The sequence below is a fragment of the Lycium ferocissimum genome, chromosome 12 (assembly GCF_029784015.1).
Source record: "Lycium ferocissimum isolate CSIRO_LF1 chromosome 12, AGI_CSIRO_Lferr_CH_V1, whole genome shotgun sequence".
Lineage (NCBI taxonomy): Eukaryota > Viridiplantae > Streptophyta > Magnoliopsida > Solanales > Solanaceae > Lycium > Lycium ferocissimum.
In genome coordinates this window covers 64305336-64325811 of record NC_081353.1, presented here as the reverse complement: position 1 = coordinate 64325811, position 20476 = coordinate 64305336, and the positions used below count along the sequence as shown (strand labels likewise).

The window sequence follows — 20476 nt, the reverse complement described above, 5'->3', positions numbered from 1 at the left end:
ACACTTCACTTTATAGCCCTCCAGACTAAGCTCAGGACAGGTCGACTACAGGTATATGAGTTCTTTATTGACATTTCTTATGTGTGTACAATTATTGCAGGATCTCATTAATAGGTGACAAATGGGAGTTTAAAGGAACCGATAACCAAAGTACTTATGGATAACTGCGACTAAGATGTTTTGGCCACTACTAGGAATCTTAAATTTAGGAATGGAAGACAGTCGTGTGTTGATCGATGGTTATTATTAAGAGTCGTGAGGGCTAAACCAGCATTTGCTCGGTCAGGAAAGTAAGGGATCTTTCCAATCCGTAGGGAGATGCATTACAGGAATTTTATTGGGATTTGTTAGAACTTCAACTTGTTCTAGGTCATGCGATGAAGGTCACGTAGCAGAGTGGATGCGATCGTACTAGCACTAACGCACCGGATCCCATCAGGACTCCAAAGTTAAGCGTGCTAGGGTGAGAGTAATACTAGGATGGGTGACCCCCGGGGAAGTGTACTAAGAGTCCTACAAATTTGGACATAAGAGAAGGATGAGGGACTAGAATAGCTTGAGGGAAATTAGAAGCGTGTGAAACTCACGGTTTGAAACCCCAGATAATTGTGAGAGATAAGGCGGACCGGCTTGGCAAGGAGAGAGAAGACGTATTACAGCTACAGAACTAGGATGAGTTTAAAATAGTATTGGGAATATTTGTAAGTAAGGTGTTAGGAGAGGTATATACGATATTCTATGTGTGGTCAATCAGTTTGCGTGCCCCGATAATCGACGTTGCGATGTGTTAAAGGTGCTAATTGAACAAGGTATTGAAGTTCAAGTGGTAAGTGTTACAGGGCGAGGCGACATTAGTCTCTCTAAAATTAAAGTTGGATAACCCTGATGTAATCACATCAGGGAGAAAGTGAGCATATAAGAGTAAGAAGATTAGGATGCCCTGAGAAAATGAGAGGTATAAGCAACGAAGGTACGTTGCTAAAAAGGGGTAACTCAAGCGGTAAAGAACCATTCGGATGAATCTCGAAAGTAAGCATACGGAAAGAATGGAGTATGTCGTATGGAACGGAAGACGAATGTAAAGGGTTCGAAATTAGATTCTGATAAGTGGGACTGAAGGGTAGTAACAACGAATAAAGATGTGAGTTAGGAGAAAATAAGCAGGTTTTGCAAAAACTGCCAAGGGATTTCTGGCTCTTGGGGGGCAGTCGAAGAGATAAATGTGCAAGCATACTGACACGATTACCTCGGAAACGGGAAAGCCTTCCAAAAAGATGATTTAGAAATAGAACGGATTTGCATTCAGAAAGGATATTTTATGAATTTCAAGGACAATACCATAAAAATAGCAAGTGGAAAAGAGTGCTTCGGAGGAAAGGGACTCAAAGAAGGTCCTGAGGACGAAAGTAAGAAAAGTACACTAATGGATTGATTAAAGAAAATCGAGCAATCTCAAGGACAGGAGAAAGGATAATAAGTAAACAAGTCTGGCCAAGAGGCAAAACATCAGTAACATGGGATAAGACCCTTGATAAGTAATACAAAGATTCAATTATAAAGGAAATAGAACAATACATGGGGGATATGCATAACTATGAACCAGCTGTAGTGTCAGAAAGGAAGATGAAGACTCAACGAAAGAAAAAAGGAAAAGGGTGTACTTTGTAAGGATTTCATGATAGGAACAAGAAGCGGAATAACACTGGAAGAATTATGATGCATAGCTGTAATGCAAACAAGTAGTTAAGGAGAATTACGGGACAAATGAGCTAAGCGAATGAAAGGATGACACGTGGGAATGGATGGTATGGAATATTAACTTTTAATGGTATAATATAGCCGTAAATTGGAATTGGGAACCCAAAGAAAGAAGAATCTAGAGGGTATTAAGAAGAGAATCATGGAAAAAATGGCTAGGGATTAAAGGAGCGAGGTATAATCGGACATTCTACAGAGGACTTAATGAATTCCGCCATCCCTATTGATTCATCAGCCCAGGGAATTATTAGTCATGAAAGGTAGAAGTGAAAAGACGATAAAGAAGGCACCCGCATTGGATCTGATATGTATGAGCATTTTGATTTGATACAAGGCTTCAACTAGCAGAAAGAGAAATAAGTCAAACCATGTGATGAAAGCAACTCTGCATTATAAGGAACCGAGGGGTAGAAGGATTGTTAAGGTCGGCCAGGTGATTATAAAAAATGATTAATATTCAAAGGTTACTGGTGTATAAGAACATCCTTAAAAAGGGGGGGGGGGGAGCAGATTTAGTCCTGAAATGAATTACGACCTTCCCAAAGTTCCAAAGAAAGAAATGTGTTAGTTTAAAAAAGCCAAAGTTCGAGAATGTATCAGGAGAAAACAGAAACGGATTGAAAATAAGTATATTATGGGGCAGGTATGAGAAAGAAAGTATGATAGGAAAATAAGGGGAATTAACGAGTCAAAGAAAATGATGTGAGATATGATGTTTCTAGACCATGGTTTGAAATCGCTCGTATCAAAGAAATTTTGATCGTATTTAAATATGTAATAACATACTCCGAAGGATAACAAAGAGAACAAGAAAGGTTCGCAAGCCAACCAGAAATGAATGGATACAAAGAACAATTGGGTCACAGCAAAAGGGAATCTTAGTGCCAGAAGAAATGGATATTTTAACAAAAAGGATAATTATAGGCAGTTTGGTAATCTCCAAAGAAAAGGAAGGCGGTGCGCTTATGGACAGCAAGATAGCAGTACCGCCAGGAATTGGAAAGTATCTTATAGGTCGCCGGTTATGCCGAATATGAGAGCATGTGTTATAGAACTATACGAACAATCATCATGAGGAAATACCCAACAACATGGTGTAAGGACAACGATAGAAAGCCAGAGAAGAATAAAGGCTAAGCGAATGGTCACCAGTACAAGAGAACCGAGGATGAGCATCCTCGTGTTGAAAGGGAATTATGACAAATTGAGGTTTTACCTCAGTTCTATGATTGTAAATTTACATTGTAAGATTTGAGGAGAAGAAATTAAAGGAAAAGTTCCAATATGACTTCAAAGATATTTTAAGCTATGGATTAGTTGAACGATGATTATTAGCTTATCATAAGTGTAACCCTGCTATGAGGAATAATAATAATGATGGCGGGGAAACATTATATATATATATATATATATATATATATATATATATATATATATATATATATATATATATATATATATGTAAGAGATGATTTGAGGTAATTAACCACTAAGAATATGGATTCATTAGCAAGGAAATGCTATTGCAAGTCGTCTGAGTGTTATTATAAGTGAACCTATGATGAGATCGTAAAGGATCAAAGAGCCTGACCAATGAGCTACAAGGATGTTACATCCGGCATTTTTGCGTATTTGAAAATTTGGAAATAACCTTGACTTATGAGGAATAAGGTCATGTTGGATTTTTCTTAATATGTGTATGCCGGTTATGGAAGTATGGATGCGGAGATATTAAGTAAGGCTAAGGGCAAAAATCGGAATTTTGGAAATTTATTTCATGAAATATACAAAGTAGCCAAACTATTGGGCCAAAAAAAAAAAAGAAAAATTGAAGCCCAATTTGCAAAGAGTGGCCGGCCATACATGGCCAAGCCCATGGAATTTTTAATCAATTTTCCATGTGCTAAAATCATATAAGGAAGGTAGGATCAAGAAGTTTCAAGAAAAATCAAAGGAAATCAAGAGAGAAAAAAAAGAAGAAGCTCACGGCTCCAAGAGAGAAAGAGAAAGAAAAAAAAAGAGAAAATTTCCTAGCCTTCAATTTCAATCCAAAAATCTTGTCCTTATTGAATTCTTAACAAGTTCAAGGCGCTCTTCGACGTGGTATAGTTGGTTTGGAGAAAGAACTCCGTTTGCGGAAAGTTGAAATTTTAAGAAAAAGGTAAAATTCTTATGTTTCATGTTATGGAATGAATTTATATGCTATGATGATTAGAAGTAGACGAGAATTATGAAAGCGTGACGTGTGTGTGCATGGCGTGTGTGTGTGTGGATTATGGATGTGGCCGTGAGCCATATGATGTGTGGGAAGTGATGAGTTTGATTTTTCTTAGCTTATTAGTTGTGTTGTTGTGACTTTTGTGACGTAAATAAAGGCTTAGCGACACAAGTTGGCGTTGAAATGGCATGTATGTTGTTATGGGAAATTATATGATTTTATATGGTTTTTATATAATTGTGGAAGTAATGGTCTAAGGTGTGAATTAATGTTGTTGTGAATGAATTTGGAAGATGACAATGCAATTTTGTAAATTGGTTGAAATCGTAGGAAGTTGGGTTGGCTTATGGTTTGATGAAAAACTTGAGTATTTTGAGAAATAAGGAGGAATGTGTTGAAATGTGTTTGAATGGTCTTGAATTAGTAAATGAATATGAAAATGTCGATATTGGATGAGAAGTATGAAGTTAGAACGGAAGTTGATGCATTATGTTGAAAGAAAGACTATTTATGTTAATATATGTTTTGTAGTGTTTGTTGGTGTTGTTAATGTTGTTGTTGGATTGGTTGTTGTCTTTTAAGCCGAGTTTAATCCTCGGGGATGTTAGATTTATAGGGGAAATCTTTTGCCCGAAATTTCGGTAGTCAAGTATGAACTCATTATTGAAATGCTAACTCTCATGAATAGTAACTGGTAAAGGTGACCATTTGCAGATTCTGGGCGAAACGGAACTTGAGTTTAAGCGTGCGTAAGACATCCGTACGGTATGTAAAGCTTTCTATTTCCTTTTCATGGCATGATCTAGGTGTCTTAGCGTCGGTTTTGACCCTTTGGGTCAATCTTATCTCCGGAATCCACACCTAAAGTTGGAGCGTTTTCATTGATGGAATTGAACCAAATAGGTCACAACTGACTAGTTTGGCCTTAAATGTCTAAAACTTGCCCGAATCCAATCCGACCACTCCCGAACCGATTATAAATGATATCATGAGGTTCGATATGCATGTCCCATGTACGCCACCTCCGTTAACCCGGGGCGGACCCGCTATTCCCGGATCTCCGACTACTGTTTTATTTGACTTATTTCCGTATCACAATTGAAGAAAAACTTTTGGCTATTGCCCTAACTACTAAACGATATTTTATTTAAACTTTTCAAAACCATTCCGAAGGGAGTGCGATATTTTACTTAAACTTTTCAAAACCATTCCGAAGGGAGTGCGATATTTTATTATTCAGATTTTCCAAAACCACTCCGAAGGGGGTGTGAAATTTTATTAGTATTATTATTATTATTATTATTATTCCGAAGGGGCTAGGATTAGTATGATGTCACAAGTGGCATGCCCGACGGGGCCTGGGGTAGCCGTATGTCACGAGTGGCATGCCCGGCGGGCTAGGATTATTATGTCGGGGCCGCATGTCCGATGGGGCCGGGATAGACGTATGTTGGACCGACATGCCCGAAGGGGCCATTATTTTATTCCGGACCGCATGTCCGCGGGGCCGGGATAGACGTATGTCGGGACCGGCACACCCGAAGGGGGATTATTACCATTATTATTACTGTTGTTATCATTTTTTTTAATATTATCATTGTTATTATTATTAGGCCGGAAGCGGCCGTCCGAAGGGACTGTTTTAATTAAATATTAAATTCATGTCAGGTAGCCTAAACTTGCTTATTGTTGAACTCTCCTATTTCTTGCTTCAGTGATGCTTTACATATTCCGTACTGACCCCCTCTCTTCGGGGGCTGCGTTTCATGCCCCAGTCCGGGGGCGCGTCGGGGAATCCGGCTACTTAGAGGAAGTCACCACCGGGAGTCGGCGGCTCCATTTGCTTCGGAGGTCGTCCCGTTTTGGTATAATTTTATGTATTGTACGGGTCATACTACGTAGAAGTACGCGAACGGCGTGGGAGTTATAGTTCTTGTTTGGCCTCGTCGGCCGTTATTTTGTTGTACGAAATGGCGGAGGCCTTTTTGGCTCGCCTTATTCTATGTCGTGTATATATATATATTATGTTTGAGATGTCTTGAGCTGCGTGCTAATTTTGGTATTTCATTTACAAAAAAATTTTGAGTCGACGTTTAAGGGTCCGCTCGGCTCTGACGAGAGTCGGGTGCCCGTCACGCCATGATGAAGATTGGGGTGTGACAGATACAATATAGCGCGTATAAAAGATCAACGAGTATAAGAAGGGATAGATCGAGGCAGCATCGAAGGAGTAAACAAGAGAGTTGCCCACTAATAGGGAAATAAAGAGGGAGAAAAAGAGAGTATTCGCAGGATGGCGAGTAGCCGTGACATAATAAGGCAAGATTACTGTAACGGGGACAGAACGAGACCGGTATACTAGTTGATTTCTGATTATGTACATGAGAACAAAAGAGCTCCAGCCAGAGACACCATTATCCTCAGGTATGTGATGCTTCTTTGAATAATTTCTTGGTCGTGTGTGGCCAATATGGGTATTGATGTTGTAGCCGTGTGAGGCATTGCATCTTTTGGGTTGTTGTGATAGGATGGAAGTGGTACAATTACAGGGGAAACTCTAGCAAAATTTTTGTAGAAATCCCTAAGAGCTTAACATTCGAAGACGAATGTTCCTAAGGGGGGAGGAATGTTACACCTCGAAAAAAAATTGCGTCGTTTGAGTTGTAAGTAAACTAACGTAAGCTCGGAGAGGTCATGGAACCCTTATAAGGCTAATGAATACTCTTAACAAGTGTTAAGTAAGTATCTAAAGGTTCTGGGATCAAGCAAATCGAAGAAAATAAGTTTGTCGAAAATTTGGAAAAAGTTGACAGAATTTTGGGTCAATTTTGGAGGGGTATATCTCCTATTATATTAGAAGTTTTAAGGTATTTCAAAAGCTTAAAATTAATTTCATCAAGTCTAGTTTCCAACGCAATAAACCGCTAGTCGATATGACATCGGAGTAGAGAATTATGGACGTTACAAGTTAGGCTGATAGAGAAGAAACACACGCTACAGTAGCCGCGCTGCTATAGTACTGCTATAGTGTCACAGTGCCACCGACTTTACCCACCTATAAAAGGGTCAAGACTCTATTTTTTTTTACCAAAAATCAGATCAAAAGGTTCAGCCCACACAAAGGGCAATTATGTCATAAAAAGTTGAGGGTTTGAAGTGATTTTGGTTAACCGAGGCTCGGGTAGCGTATGGTTATGTTCTAGTATTGTTTTGCGGTGGATTTTGGCGTGAATTCAAAGTGGATATTGAAGATATTGCTGTTTTAACAAGAATAAGGTGTGAATCTCTCCTTATTAATGTTACTTTTGGTTTATTTATGGAGATAAAGTCTTTAAATAATTGGATAGCGAGTTGGTTAGTTGTAGAAATTGGAAAACATCGCGTGGGATGTTTTATGATACATAATGGTGTTAGAAATGATGTTATGGATGTTGTTATTGTTGTTTTTGCTGTTGGTTGTTGAATTATGATTTCGGGCTAGGCATATAAACAGGGGAGATGCTGCCCGAATTTCGGCAACTCTAGAAAGATTTATTTAAAGGATTAAGACAAACATATAAAGGGGAGTCTAATAATAGTATAAATTTTCTCGAATATAGATTTACGAGCCCGGGAGGACAAGCGTTGAGTAGTTAAAGTTAAAGCGACCAAAAAGGTATATTAAGGCTAGTTCCTTTCTTTCTAAAGGCATGATTCTTTTCTTATGAATCCACACATGTTTTCCATAACGTCCTTATTTCCCAAAAGCTAGAAGTTCATGATTCCCAAAGTTCTTATATTGCTAAAGATAGATGTTCCCTATGATGATAATGATGATGATGATTATCCCATTTCTAGAGATTATAAAGTTTACGGTTTTGATGCTATTATGAGATTATTGAGTTTATTTCATGACCTTCTTGATTTTATTCATTGTTGTTGATCTCACCTTATGTTACTTGTTCCTTCAAGGTGAGATATAGTGATAATGATTGTTCCATATATAAATCGGAGGTTACCGACCTTACGCCACTCCGATAGAGAAGTAACATTTAATTGGCCTCTCGTGCATGCTATATGTATTTATATATGTGTAATTTAGATACTTACCGAGTCTTAATGGCCGGACAATATACCATATATATTTCACCGCGCCTTAATGGCCGGACAAGATACTATATATATATATGTATATAACACCACGCCTTAATGGCCAGACAAGATCGCCCCTTAATGGCCGGACAAGATACTATATACATTTCACCGCGCCTTAATGGCCGGACAAGATACTATATATATATATATATATATATAACACCGCGTCTACATGGCCGGACAAGACCACGCCTTAATGGCCGGACAAGATGCTATATCTATTACCGCGTTTTAACGGCCGTATAAGATATTATATATGTGTACACGGAAAAGTCTTTTTTTTTTAAAAGCTAAGCATGCACGACATCCGCCTTAAAAAGGCATTCAAAGGCACAGGTTGATCTCTTTTATATTAATTTATCTTCATACTTTCATTATGTTATTTTCCATGTTCGGTATCTCTTACTATGTTACTATTCATGCCTTGCACATTCAGTACACTGTTTGTACTGACGTCCTTTCTTGTGGACGCTGCGTTCATGCCCGCAGGTTCAGGTAGTCATTCGAATGAGCCAGACCAGTAGGATCTCCTTAGCCGCAGTCGGTACGCTTCACTTGATCCGGAGCTGCAACTTTTGGTATATTATTTTTGAGGTGTACAGATGTGGGTCTGATAGGGCCTTGTCCTGTCTTTCTACAGCTAGACTCCATAGAGGTGTGTAGATAGTTGTATATAGTGGGAATATCATGTAGCTTTGTGGTCTCCTATTTTCCGTACAGCGCATGCAGTGGCACTGTGTTGTCATCCGTTGCACGTATGCCTATATATACATATCCATGTGTATAAATTATGAGTTTTTTCGAGACCGAGTTTATTGCATAAATTTTACAGCAGATGCTATCGCTCAAATATGAGTTAGAAATGGGCCACCAGGTTATTCAGCATATGGCAAGTACGAGTTTAGGGGTGCTTGGTCAGCAGTGATCGGGCACTCGTCACGGTCCATGGGTTTGGGTCGTGACAGGCAATCTATTGCAATAACTACAAATCTGTTGGACATAGCTTCAGTTATTTGGTTCTGTTTGTAGAAGATATCCAACAGATTTCTACACTTGTTGCAACAAGTTCTACACTTGTTGCAACAAGTAGATAATCTATTTCTGAATCAGCAAATGCTAAGGAAAGATATAGTCAAATTGACAGCCAAACTGACAATCAATTCTCAGAAAGAGAGAAAGAACAGAGCCAAGAAGCAGTAGATACAAATGAAGAATGTGAAGAAGAACTAGAAGATAAAGAAATTGATGATGGAAATGAAGGAGAAGGGGTAGATCAAGGAAATCTGCTACACCCAGAAGGCAATTGCTGAACCAATTATTACTTAAGTTGTGGTATTTGGAGCTAAGGTGGTTGTTGAACAATTTATGTTTTTTTGTCCTTTATGTTATTTGTGAATGATGTTTATGAACTTATTTATTTTGATTAGTTGTGGTATTTGGAGCCAAGGTGGTTGTTGAACAATTTCTGTTTATGAACTTATTTAATTTGCTTACTAATTGTTGCAACAAATTCAACAAATCATATAATTGTTGAAGAAGTTGCAACAAGTTACTAATTTGTTTCAACGAGCTACTAATCTTTTTAAACAAGTTGCTTAGTTGTTGCAACAAATTACTCACATTATTGAAAAAATTCAAACAATTGCTTAAATTATTGCAATAACTAAAAAATATGTCGTAACAGATGAGTTAATTGTTGCAACAGATCATACACTTGTTGAAGAAATTGCAACAAGTTACTAATCTGTTTCAATAGATAGATCAGATGTTTAAGCAAGTTGCTTCGTTGTTGCAACAGATTAATCACCTTGTTTGAATTGTTGCAACAACTTACTCATATGTTGCAGCAGGTATCTGATATGTTGCAACAACTTACTCATATGTTGCAGCAGATATCTCATATGTTGCAACAACTTACTCATATGTTGCAGCAGGTATCTCATATGTTGCAACATCTCCTCCATTGTTGCAGCATATTCACGATATTGATCACGTTGAATTCCTTTGTTTATCTTTGAATAACATTGAATTAATTTGTTTGTCACTAAATATGGTTGAATTAAGTACTTCATATCAAATCACTCTAATGATCACTTGATTTAGGAAGAATACAGAATTGCCCATCTAATCCATGAATTACTATCTAATCCATTAAGGATGTTAGTAGATATATATATATATTCATCACTAAATACCATTTATTTCCTTTATTTAACACTAAATATGGGTGAATCAAGTAGTTCGCATCAAATCACTCTAATGATCACTCGATTTAGTGCTTATTGACGTAGTAGATCATCTTTCCTGACTCAAAACATATCAAATTGATTAAGTATTATACATTGATCACTAAATATCATTGATTTCCTTTGTTTAACACTAAATATGGGTGAATCAAGCAGTTCGCATCAAATCACTCTAATGATCACTCGATTTAGTGCATACTGACTTAGTAGATCATCTTTCCTGACTCAAAATACATCAAATTGATTAAGTATTATACATTGATCACTAAATATCGTTGATTTCCTTTGTTTATCACTAAATATGAGTGAATCAAGTAGTTCACATCAATTCACTCTAATGATCACTCGATTTAGTGCATATTGACTTAGTAGATCATCTTTCTTGACTCAAAATACTATCAAATTGATTAAGTATTATATATTGATCGCTAAATATCGTTGATTTCATTTGGTTATCACTAAATATGGGTAAATCAAGTAGTTCACATCAATTCACTCTAATGATCACTCGATTTAGTGCATATTGACTTAGTAAATCATCTTTCTTGACTCAAAATAGTATCAAATTGATTAAGTATTATTATATATTGATCTCTAAATATAGTTGATTTCATTTGTTTATCACTAAATATGGGTGAATCAAGTAGTTCACATCAATTCACTCTAATGATCATTGGATTTAGTGTATATTGACTTAGTAGATCATCTTTCCTAACTCAAAATACCATCAAATTGATTAAGTATTATATATTGATCACTACTTATCATTGATTTTCTTTGTTTATCACTAAATATCATTGATTCCCTTTGTTGATCACTAAATATGGGTGAATCAAGTAGTATTTGTTGCAACAAATGACATAGTTGTTGAACAGGTCCTTACTCTTGTTGGATAAAACACAATAAGTTACTCAGTTTCTGCAACAAGTCACTCCACTTGTTGGAAAACCCCCAATATGTAACTTAGTTGCTGCAACAAGGCATGTCAGTTGTTGCAACATATTGCTTACTTGTTGGAAATCTTTTAGCAGTTGGGTAAAATACAAGTTACTAGTTGTTGCAACAAGTCTTGTTACTTCTTGGATAAAACCCAACAAGTTACTGTAGCATTTGCAACAACATTCATTACATGTTGGAAAGCGTTTGACAATTTATTAACAACAATACACACATTGGTGATTTGACCACGATCAACATATCATAAAACCAAGTTCACAAACACCAAGAACATAAATTACCATTCTAAAAAAGAACAACATTAAAATGTCATAAAGTTTCAACAAATAACTATTATTACAGCACAGTGCAATTAACAACTATGGAGTATTTTGGCTTGGACAACAACTACAAATCTGTTGGATATCTTCTACAAATAGAACCAAATAACTGAAGCTATGTCCAACTGATGAATGAGTCGTTGCAACAGATTGTCTACTTGTTGCAAAAAGTGTAGAACTTGTTGCAACAACTACAAATCTGTTGGTTATCTTTTACAAACAGAATCAGATAAATACCAGGACAAGAACAAAAAAACCATATGTTGGATATCTTTTCCTAAACCCTGAACCATACTAGGACAACAAAAAAAAACCATCTATTTCATTACAAACACGCAACACCAACAACTTGAATTTTATCCAAACTTTTCCTAAACCCCAAAAAAAATAATCAAAACTTCTTTTCAAGATTTTTTTTGGAGTGGGGGGGTTGGGGGGGGGGGGGGAGGGCGATGGTATAAAAAAACAAAAACAAAAACTTTTTTTTAAAGCAAACATTTTTTTTTGGAAGGCTGGGGGGTGGTGGGTGCAAAAAAACAAAAAGAAAAAATTTTCAATTTTTTTTTTAAAAGCAATTTTTTTGGGGGGGGGGGGGGGGGGAAGGGGAGTGAGGGGTAGGAGGAGGGAGGGGGGTGGTGAAAAAACAAAAAAAAAAGAATATCATAACTTTTTTAATTTTTTTTTTTTGGGGGGAGGGTGGGAGGAGGAGTGGAGGTGGTAAGAAAAAAATCAAAACTTTTTTTTTTTTTTGGGAGAGGCGTGGGGGTGAGGGGTGGGGGGGGGGGGGGGGGGTTGCGAGGGAGGAAGGGGTGAAAAAACAAATAAAGAAAATCAAGATTTTTTTAATCTTTTTTTTGGGGGGGGGGGGGGGGGGAAGGTTGGGAGGACGAGGAGGGGGTGTGAAAAAACAAATAAAGAAAATCAAGATTTTTTTAATCTTTTTTTTTTTGTGTGTGTGTGGGGGGTGGGGGGAGCGGGAGGGAGAGGGTTGGGAGGAGGAGGAGGGGGTGAAATTTTTTATTTTTTTTATTTTTTTAGGGAGGTGAGGCAGGGGGACATGGGGTCGGGAGACGGGAGCGGGTCAAAATGTTAAAAATAAAGTTAAGGGTCAAAGTATCAAAATGAAAACTTTTGGCAAGTACAAAACCCTTTGTCGTCGTTTGGTAGATAGCCAAAATTATCCTGGGATTATAATCCCGGGACTAATTTATCCCACTTCTTGGGATAAGGTGGGATATCCCACCCTTAGGATTAGCCTTCATTTTGTAACGTGTTTGATAGGAGGTATAAATTTATCCCAGAATAAATTTATACCTTCTACCAAATACGGTACAAAAATTAGTTTGGAATATAATTCTTATACCATGCACCAAACGACTCCTTAATCACTAATAAAAAAATTATCACTTTCACTCAATAATTAAAACGTTGAATCACTTCCGCTAAAAAAAAAATAAAAAAAACGACTAAAGTTTCACCTATAATTAAATAGCCCAACTATAGCTATCCTTACATTCGATGCCTGCTTTGCTTGCATTAAGGAAGCACGTATTTAACTTGTTCACTACTTTACCTTCTTGATTGAAATTTGTGTCTAGTTGCACACATTTCTGCAGTGTTTTATGACTTATTTTCTTCTTGGGTTACAACTTTTTCAAGAATAGTCAAATCTTCCAGTTTTGCAGTTTTTGGAGCTTGAAAAAAAGAGATGAGTTTTCCTTCACAGTTTCTCAGCTGCAAAATTTGCTGGTTATAGGAGCTTATTTTTAATGTTCTTGACTTGGTATTTATTGGTTTGTGGAGTGTATTTGAGGCAAATTAGGTTCCTCTGGTTTATGTGAAATTATAATCAGAAGAAATTCATTTCCTGAAAAAAATAAAAATGGAGTCTTGGAGCTTGAAAAAAAAAAAGATGAATTGTCCTTCACAGTTTTTCAGCTGCAAAATTTGCTAGGTGTAGGAGCTTATTTGTGAAGTCTTGGTTTTTTATACATGGGTTTGTGGAGTGTATTTACAATTCAACATGGTTCCTATGTGAAATTTTAATCAGAAGAAGTTCAATTCTTGAAAAATTTGGAGTCTTGGAGATGTATCTGTGGAGGTAATAAGGGTTTTGTGTCTGAAGAATCTGTTTCTGTTAATGATGGAATTGGAATTACCTTAGGGAAAAATAGAGAAAGTGGCTGGGAATTGAACACCCCGTGCAACTGGAAAAACAGTTTGGTATGCTCAAGTCAAGAAGGCATAAAAAATCAAGAATTTTCTGAACTGGGCTCTCAACATTTGATGAGAAAATCTATGCCCAATAACCAGATTAGAGATGGTAAGCTTGGTGATGAAACTCGTAGTTCCTTGTTCTTTGATTTTCCATTACTATATGTTGTTTCGTGTACTTCGGTTATAGTGTTATTAGCTGTTACTATTGTTTCTTTCTTTCATAGTGCTTTGCCTGGCTTTCCTTATTATTTGTCATGGTTTCCTCACTTACGTATGTCCCTTTTCCTATACTGCTTTGAATTATTTTCCTTGAGCCAAAGGTCTATTGGAAAAAAGACTCTCTTCCTTCACAAAGGTAGGGTTAACGTCTGCGTACACACTACCCTCTCAGACCCCACTTGTAGGATTACATTGGGTTTGTTGTTGTTGTTGTTGTAAGCTAGGCAGTTAAAGAGCTTTTGTTTCTGCTACGGATGAGTCGAGTTCAGTTGTGGAATCAAACTATAAAGATTCATCACTGATTGATTTGAAGCTTGGGAGATTTCCTGATGCACAGAGTTTCAAGATTATGCCAAATTTGTCTTCAACTAAGAGAAATAGAGGTGGAGGTTTGACCCCATTTTGCCCAGTTCAAGGTTGTGGGAAGGATCTAAGTTGCTGCAAGGACTATTACAAGAGGCATAAATTATGTGAGGTTCACTCAAAGACTGCTAAGGTCATTGTAAATGGCATTCACCAGAGGTTTTGTCAGCAATGTAGCAGGTTTATTTCCACTTCTCAGCAGTCTCTCCTTAAATTCTGTTTACTATGTAGAATTCTGGAAGTCACTCTTAGCGTAATCTGAACTTTTCCAAAAGTAGAAGGTATGTATTAAATCTGTGAATATTGTACAATCTCTTTTGTTCTGAACTGCCCTGAACTAGTTGATTGATCTTAGCATCTTTATTTCTATAAAATTAAAATGCTATCCTCTTTTTCTTTAATATTTATGTTGTGGCTAGTTAACAGATGTATTCTCTTTATCAAAAAATAAATAAAAAGAAGCACAGATATGTTCTCTCAGAGCTAATGGATATGATTCTTATTGTGAACTTGTAGGTTCCATCTGCTACCTGAATTTGATGATGGAAAACGCAGCTGCCGCAAACGTCTTGCAGGTCATAATGAGCGGAGAAGGAAGCCTCATGCAGGTCTGCACTCTGGCAGAGCAGGAAAGCTCTTTCAATCATATGCTGGTACAAAATAGTCCTCAATTCTATGCATCGTAGTTCCTCTCCCTGATATGCAACACTTAAAATGCCTTACTATTAGAGCTCTACAGCTTTGCTTCATTTACCAGCGATTGCTCCCTGGAAAGACATGTTTGTTGTAGAAGAAAAAATGTTGAACCATCTCGACAAAACATGTTCTTCAAATCAGTAATTATACGCATTATAGTGTATTGTCTTTATGTTCTATAATGGTAAAAATGGGAAAGAGAGAATGAGTAATTATCTGCAGGGCTAAGATGCTTCTATGGATTACTCTGCATCACTTCTTTAATGTCTAAAGGGAACAGTCATTGAAGTTTGGAGCTAAAGGAGAAAGGGGGGAACTAGTAGTGCATAGCTGAATATGATAGAGATCAGGATGCCTCCCTTGATATCTGTACTATTACGTGTCATTGGTCTTTAGTTTATTTGTTTCCACCTCTTACCGTTAGCAACACTTTGATACTCTTCTGTTTCATGTACTTCAAAGGAAAATTTGTCAACCAGGCTACTGTGTTTTCTTCTGTGAAACATTTTGGGAAAATAAGAACGTAATGTTTTGGTAACACTCTTTAGGCTCTGCAGGTACAAGGTTTCAAGGAAGTTCTTTTGCAACATCATCCTTCATTTGCCAGGATAGCTAACACATGCAAATCTCTCTCGACGGCCCCTCCGTAAGTAACTCAGTGAGAAGTAGCTCAGCGACTACTTTCTACGCCTATCATACTTGGCTGCAGCCTTCTTCATGAACCAAAACACGATATGCATGACAGGTATAAGAATGTAAAGGTCGAACATTGTTCTGATTACAACCCTCAACTCTCCATGCCTTTTACAAATGGACACTCACAACCTAGAACACTTTTCACTTCATACCATACCGACAAACACTTTCTAGCTCTCCATGATGAAGGAATAACAGCTATAACAAGAAACAAAAATAATGAGAGTAGCAACTCATATCTGAATGATATTGGAGGCTCAGATTTGGTTTCCTGCTCTCTTTTCCACAGCACCTCAATAGGGAGTGAAGTCTTGAATGTTATGGACTCGGCCTCATCTTTTCAAGGGATATCAAACTCTGGTTGTGCTCTCTCTCTTCTGTCATCTCAATCACAGGACTCATCAAATTATTCATCTGTAGTTCCTAGTGCTCACCACCTTATAACACCTTGCGGTAATGCTTATTACAATGTGACACAGACATCTGAAAAGATCCCAGCGGCGAGCCCGAAGGGTTCAACAAGTGCAGTATCTCATATTTTCAATTTATCTGGAGTTATTTCCGCAGAGGGGCGCTTGGAACAGATACTAAGAAACAATTGCGGCATCAATGGGAGTATTCAAGGATCAGATTGTGTGAACACCAAGAATCTACTTTCTTGTGAAGATGGTCCAACTATTGATTTGCTTCAGTTGTCGTCGCAGCTTAATCAAGTGGAGCATCAAAGACATTCCATGAAATGAAGCAGGATGGCGACACTTTTTCCGGCCTCTGAATCATTTGAGCAGGTAATTGAATAATGTGCGTACCACAATGAGAGTTCTATATTATATTTCTGAGTGAAGTATGTATGATTTCCCCTTTTGCTAGAGATAATGTTGAATACCAATAACTGGATAAATATCAGAAAGTTTTTTCTCTGGTTCCGGGGGGGGGGGGGGGGGGGGGGGGGCATATATGGACATGCCACAAACCTCTATTTCACACCTTGTAAGACTGTATAAAAAGGAATTTCTTAGGCTCAGGGATGAAGTTTCAGGGCTAATATTTTCTCGTGATATCCTGCTTTTAGTGTTGATGTAATGTACTTGAATCAAAATCAAAGAATTAGGGCAGAAATGGGAATTTTATTACTTGTAGGATTCAATATAACAGTAGCTAGAATGAAAGAATAAAATGATGGAGAACTAATTCGAAGCTAAACTCCATTAACAAGCTTGAATTCCTCTGTGAAATCCCTAGAAGAAGATATGACACTTAAAACTCACGTGCGTCCAATTATATTTGGGTTCATGACAGTTGAACATCCCCTACAAACGTATATGTTCGTTGCCACAACAAGACTTGCTCATAGAGTTTGATTACACTGCAGCTTGGATCTAATTTTTTGTGCAAATTTGCTTGATTTAGTTGTTCCTTTTTTCTCTTTTCCTCTTATTTTGCTCATAACTGTATGAAACATAATTTCTGCTTGTGGGTCGAACAACAGAATGTTTTGATAATGAATTATATGGCAATTCAAAATCTTCAGGGTAGGATGTGATTTTAAAGCAAAAAATCTTCTTTGCATGAGAAAATTAAAATCATTCGATCAGAGGTTGGTATAAATCTGCTAATTACCACTTATTCCTCAGGTATTTCATACTCTGCATATTACCTTGTACGTCTAAGATCATTAGTGGTCAATCAAATGTGATATATGTGAAGGCCTTGCTTAGCTTGCTAAAAAGTTCTCTGCCTAATCATGTATTCTAGCTCTTCTTACACTCGTTCCTCCATTCGCTACTGTGCTTTTGGCAGATTGTAACTGATCTGTCTAATAAAAGTTACTAGCATATCACTAGTTCTTGCAAATTACTGAACAGTAATACTTGCCTTTTAATTATGTTTAACTTCTTACCATAAAAGTTGATATCTGCAGATACGAATGTACAGACTAAAGTTCATATTGAAGTCTCTGCTGATATGTGCAGTAATTCAGGCAACAAGCAGTACACCTTTCCAGCTAACAGAAATTGAATTGTAGGAATCAAGCGTCAAGAACCTTGATGTTCATCTACTGTTTTTTCTTCATGTGATGCTAACAACTATCCTGGGCAACACTCTCATTCAAAAATGAGTAATGTGTTATCTTTTGTAGGATGAATAGCAGAAATAATCATTTATTATTGGCAAAATACATCAAAACCCCCCTGAACTATACCCGAAAAGTCGATATCACACCTAAACTATACGAGCGACCTATTACACACCTTAACATCTAAAAACTGAATTTATTTGCACCTTATAGCTTGACGTGGCAAAAAAAATAATGATAATTAATAAATAGGCGAGTGAAGTAGTAAAAATAATTTTTAATTTAATAATTTAAAATTTATTCTTTCACAATTTTGCTTTATTTACTTTATTAACAAAATTAAAAATTTTAAAAACTAATTTTCCCTCTTCTTTTTCATTTCACCACACCATCCCCCCCCCCCCCCTTCCCTTCCACCTTCACGCTACCCCCCCCCCAAATCCTTCACACCACCATGTGGCTACCACCCCCACCACCCAAACCCGCCTCTCCTCCATTTCATCACCACCACCACCACCACATCCCCCTTTTCTTCTTCACCCCCAACCCCCACCCGTCCATTTCATCACCATCAAAAAGGGGTGGTTAATACGACCACGGAAGAAGACAAGAGAATCGTTAGGTACGTAAGAAATCATGACAATGTGCATCTTCGGAAGCTAGAGCTACGAAAGAGAAGCACTATTAAATTCTCCCACCAAGATTTCAATCTGGGAACCAACAAATGAATGAATAAATAAATAATTCCTATTTCGCATTGGTTTTTCCATCAAAGAATGTCAAGGACTACTTCCAAAATATCAGGTTTCGAATTCCTCTCGGAATAGGAGAACATGATTTTACAAAATGTGGGAGAGAAATAAAACCCTTTCCAGTTTATTGTATGGAAGAGTACTACAACTGGATCTCGACTCCTTTGAAGCCAAATAATGATATGCTGCATCTTTACAAATTAGACGTGCACATGAACCACTAAAACACTGTTCGATAATAATACTAATAAAGTAAAACGATCGATTTAATTTGAAGTCAAACGTTGTTGCTCCATTTTTGGGAAGGGAAGGGGGGGGGGGGGGGGGGGGGGGGGGGGGATGGTGTGGTGAAATGAAAAAAGAAGAGGGAAAATTAGTTTTTAAAATTTTTAATTTTGTTAATAAAGTAAATAAAGCAAAATTGTGAAAGAATAAATAAAATAAATAAAAATTAGAGGATTTTTTGACGTGGCACTGACATGGATTGACGTGGTACTGACGTGGACTGACGTGGCATTGACGTGGGGAGAGAGTGTGTACACTCTTCCCTAATGCAACTGGTCATATTATATCAGGGAGCAAAAGATATCACTTTTAAATATATTAGGTGTGTAATAGGTCGCTCGTATAGTTTAGGTGTGATATCGACTTTTCGGGTATAGTTCAGGGGGGTTTTGATGTATTTTGCCGGCCTTTATTATTTGTTAGGTTTATTTATGTATGAGACCATGCACCCCATTGTCTTATGTGAATTCTTTTTGTCATGGACTAGTTGGTCACAATATTTCATGAACAAGAATGTCATTATTCATTTCAAAAGAGAATATGAATTTGTTTCAAGGGATTTTGCCTTGGAAATTTCCTTCTATGAACGGAAAATATTAGGGTTGGAGACTTTTGGTTAGTGACTCTCTTGCTGAATTCTCAGAACTCATGGACTGTCTAAAGCAGCATGCATCCTTTTTGAAGATTATAATAAACAAATGGCGTGGATTCATAACAGCTCAAGGAATCAAAGCATTTATTTCTTATGGTTTCACACCTGGTGTGTTTACTCGCATTGCGGCATTGGTGTTTCACTGATCCTGCATAAGGCTCAATAAAGGGAAAGCTCTCCCTATTGAGATATTTTTTGTCTCCTGTTGAATTCGAGACTTCTAACTAAGAGTCAAATAATTATATCCATCTTGCACAATCCTTAGGGGTAGAAATCAGAGGATATTCAACCTCATTTATTATTTATCTGATTCAGTCTTCCAAAATTCCTGGTTATTAACTTTTCACGTCATGAACTGGTGAACTCGATATGTGAATCTTATCGATGCTAAATGAAAGATAGAATATGTGGAAACACACGAATTGAACATCACGGTCGTAGTGGTAAGTATTCCCGCCTGTCACCTGGGTGACACGTGTTCGATCCTCGGCAATGGCTTTAATCTTTTCGTGCTACGGTACAAACGCTTCAAGGTTCGAGAAAAGAGATTTCCTAAGAAAATGACTTTTTCGAATTTCTTTTATAAAATATAAAGATCTCGTAAAAGGAGAATAAAACTATACAAAAATCAAAGTTTATTAAATTTTGTATGGGACTTCGAATAATCAAATGTTCCTCAACCCCAGTTAAACAATCTCCACTCTCCAGTGATTTGCTAGATTTGAGCCTTGCTTGTCTTCTTGTCATTATAAAACAAATAACTTAAACAGTGTTCCATTTCCGAACATTATGTTGTTTTGAACCATCAAAACAATGTAACTTAAATATCCCCCAGTCACAAGTCAATTTCGGTCTAAGCATGAGTATTTATATACCGTATCTTTCT

At 37.2% G+C, this 20476-nt stretch overlaps 1 protein-coding gene and 1 pseudogene across 1 annotated transcript; both read left to right on the top strand.

Annotated features, from left to right (window-relative positions):
- Positions 1–398: 398 nt before the first annotated feature.
- On the top strand, positions 399–515 carry LOC132041315 (5S ribosomal RNA; annotated as a pseudogene).
- Positions 516–6357: 5842 nt separating this feature from the next.
- Positions 6358–17784, top strand: LOC132039517 (squamosa promoter-binding-like protein 6). The gene is made up of 8 exons (XM_059429985.1): positions 6358–6400; positions 9221–9409; positions 13684–13998; positions 14312–14612; positions 14949–15040; positions 15686–15737; positions 15823–16612; positions 17746–17784. The coding sequence occupies exons 1-7, from the start codon at positions 6358–6360 to the stop codon at positions 16565–16567; spliced, it is 1737 nt and encodes a 578-aa protein (XP_059285968.1). The 3' UTR covers positions 16568–16612; positions 17746–17784.
- Positions 17785–20476: the final 2692 nt, after the last annotated feature.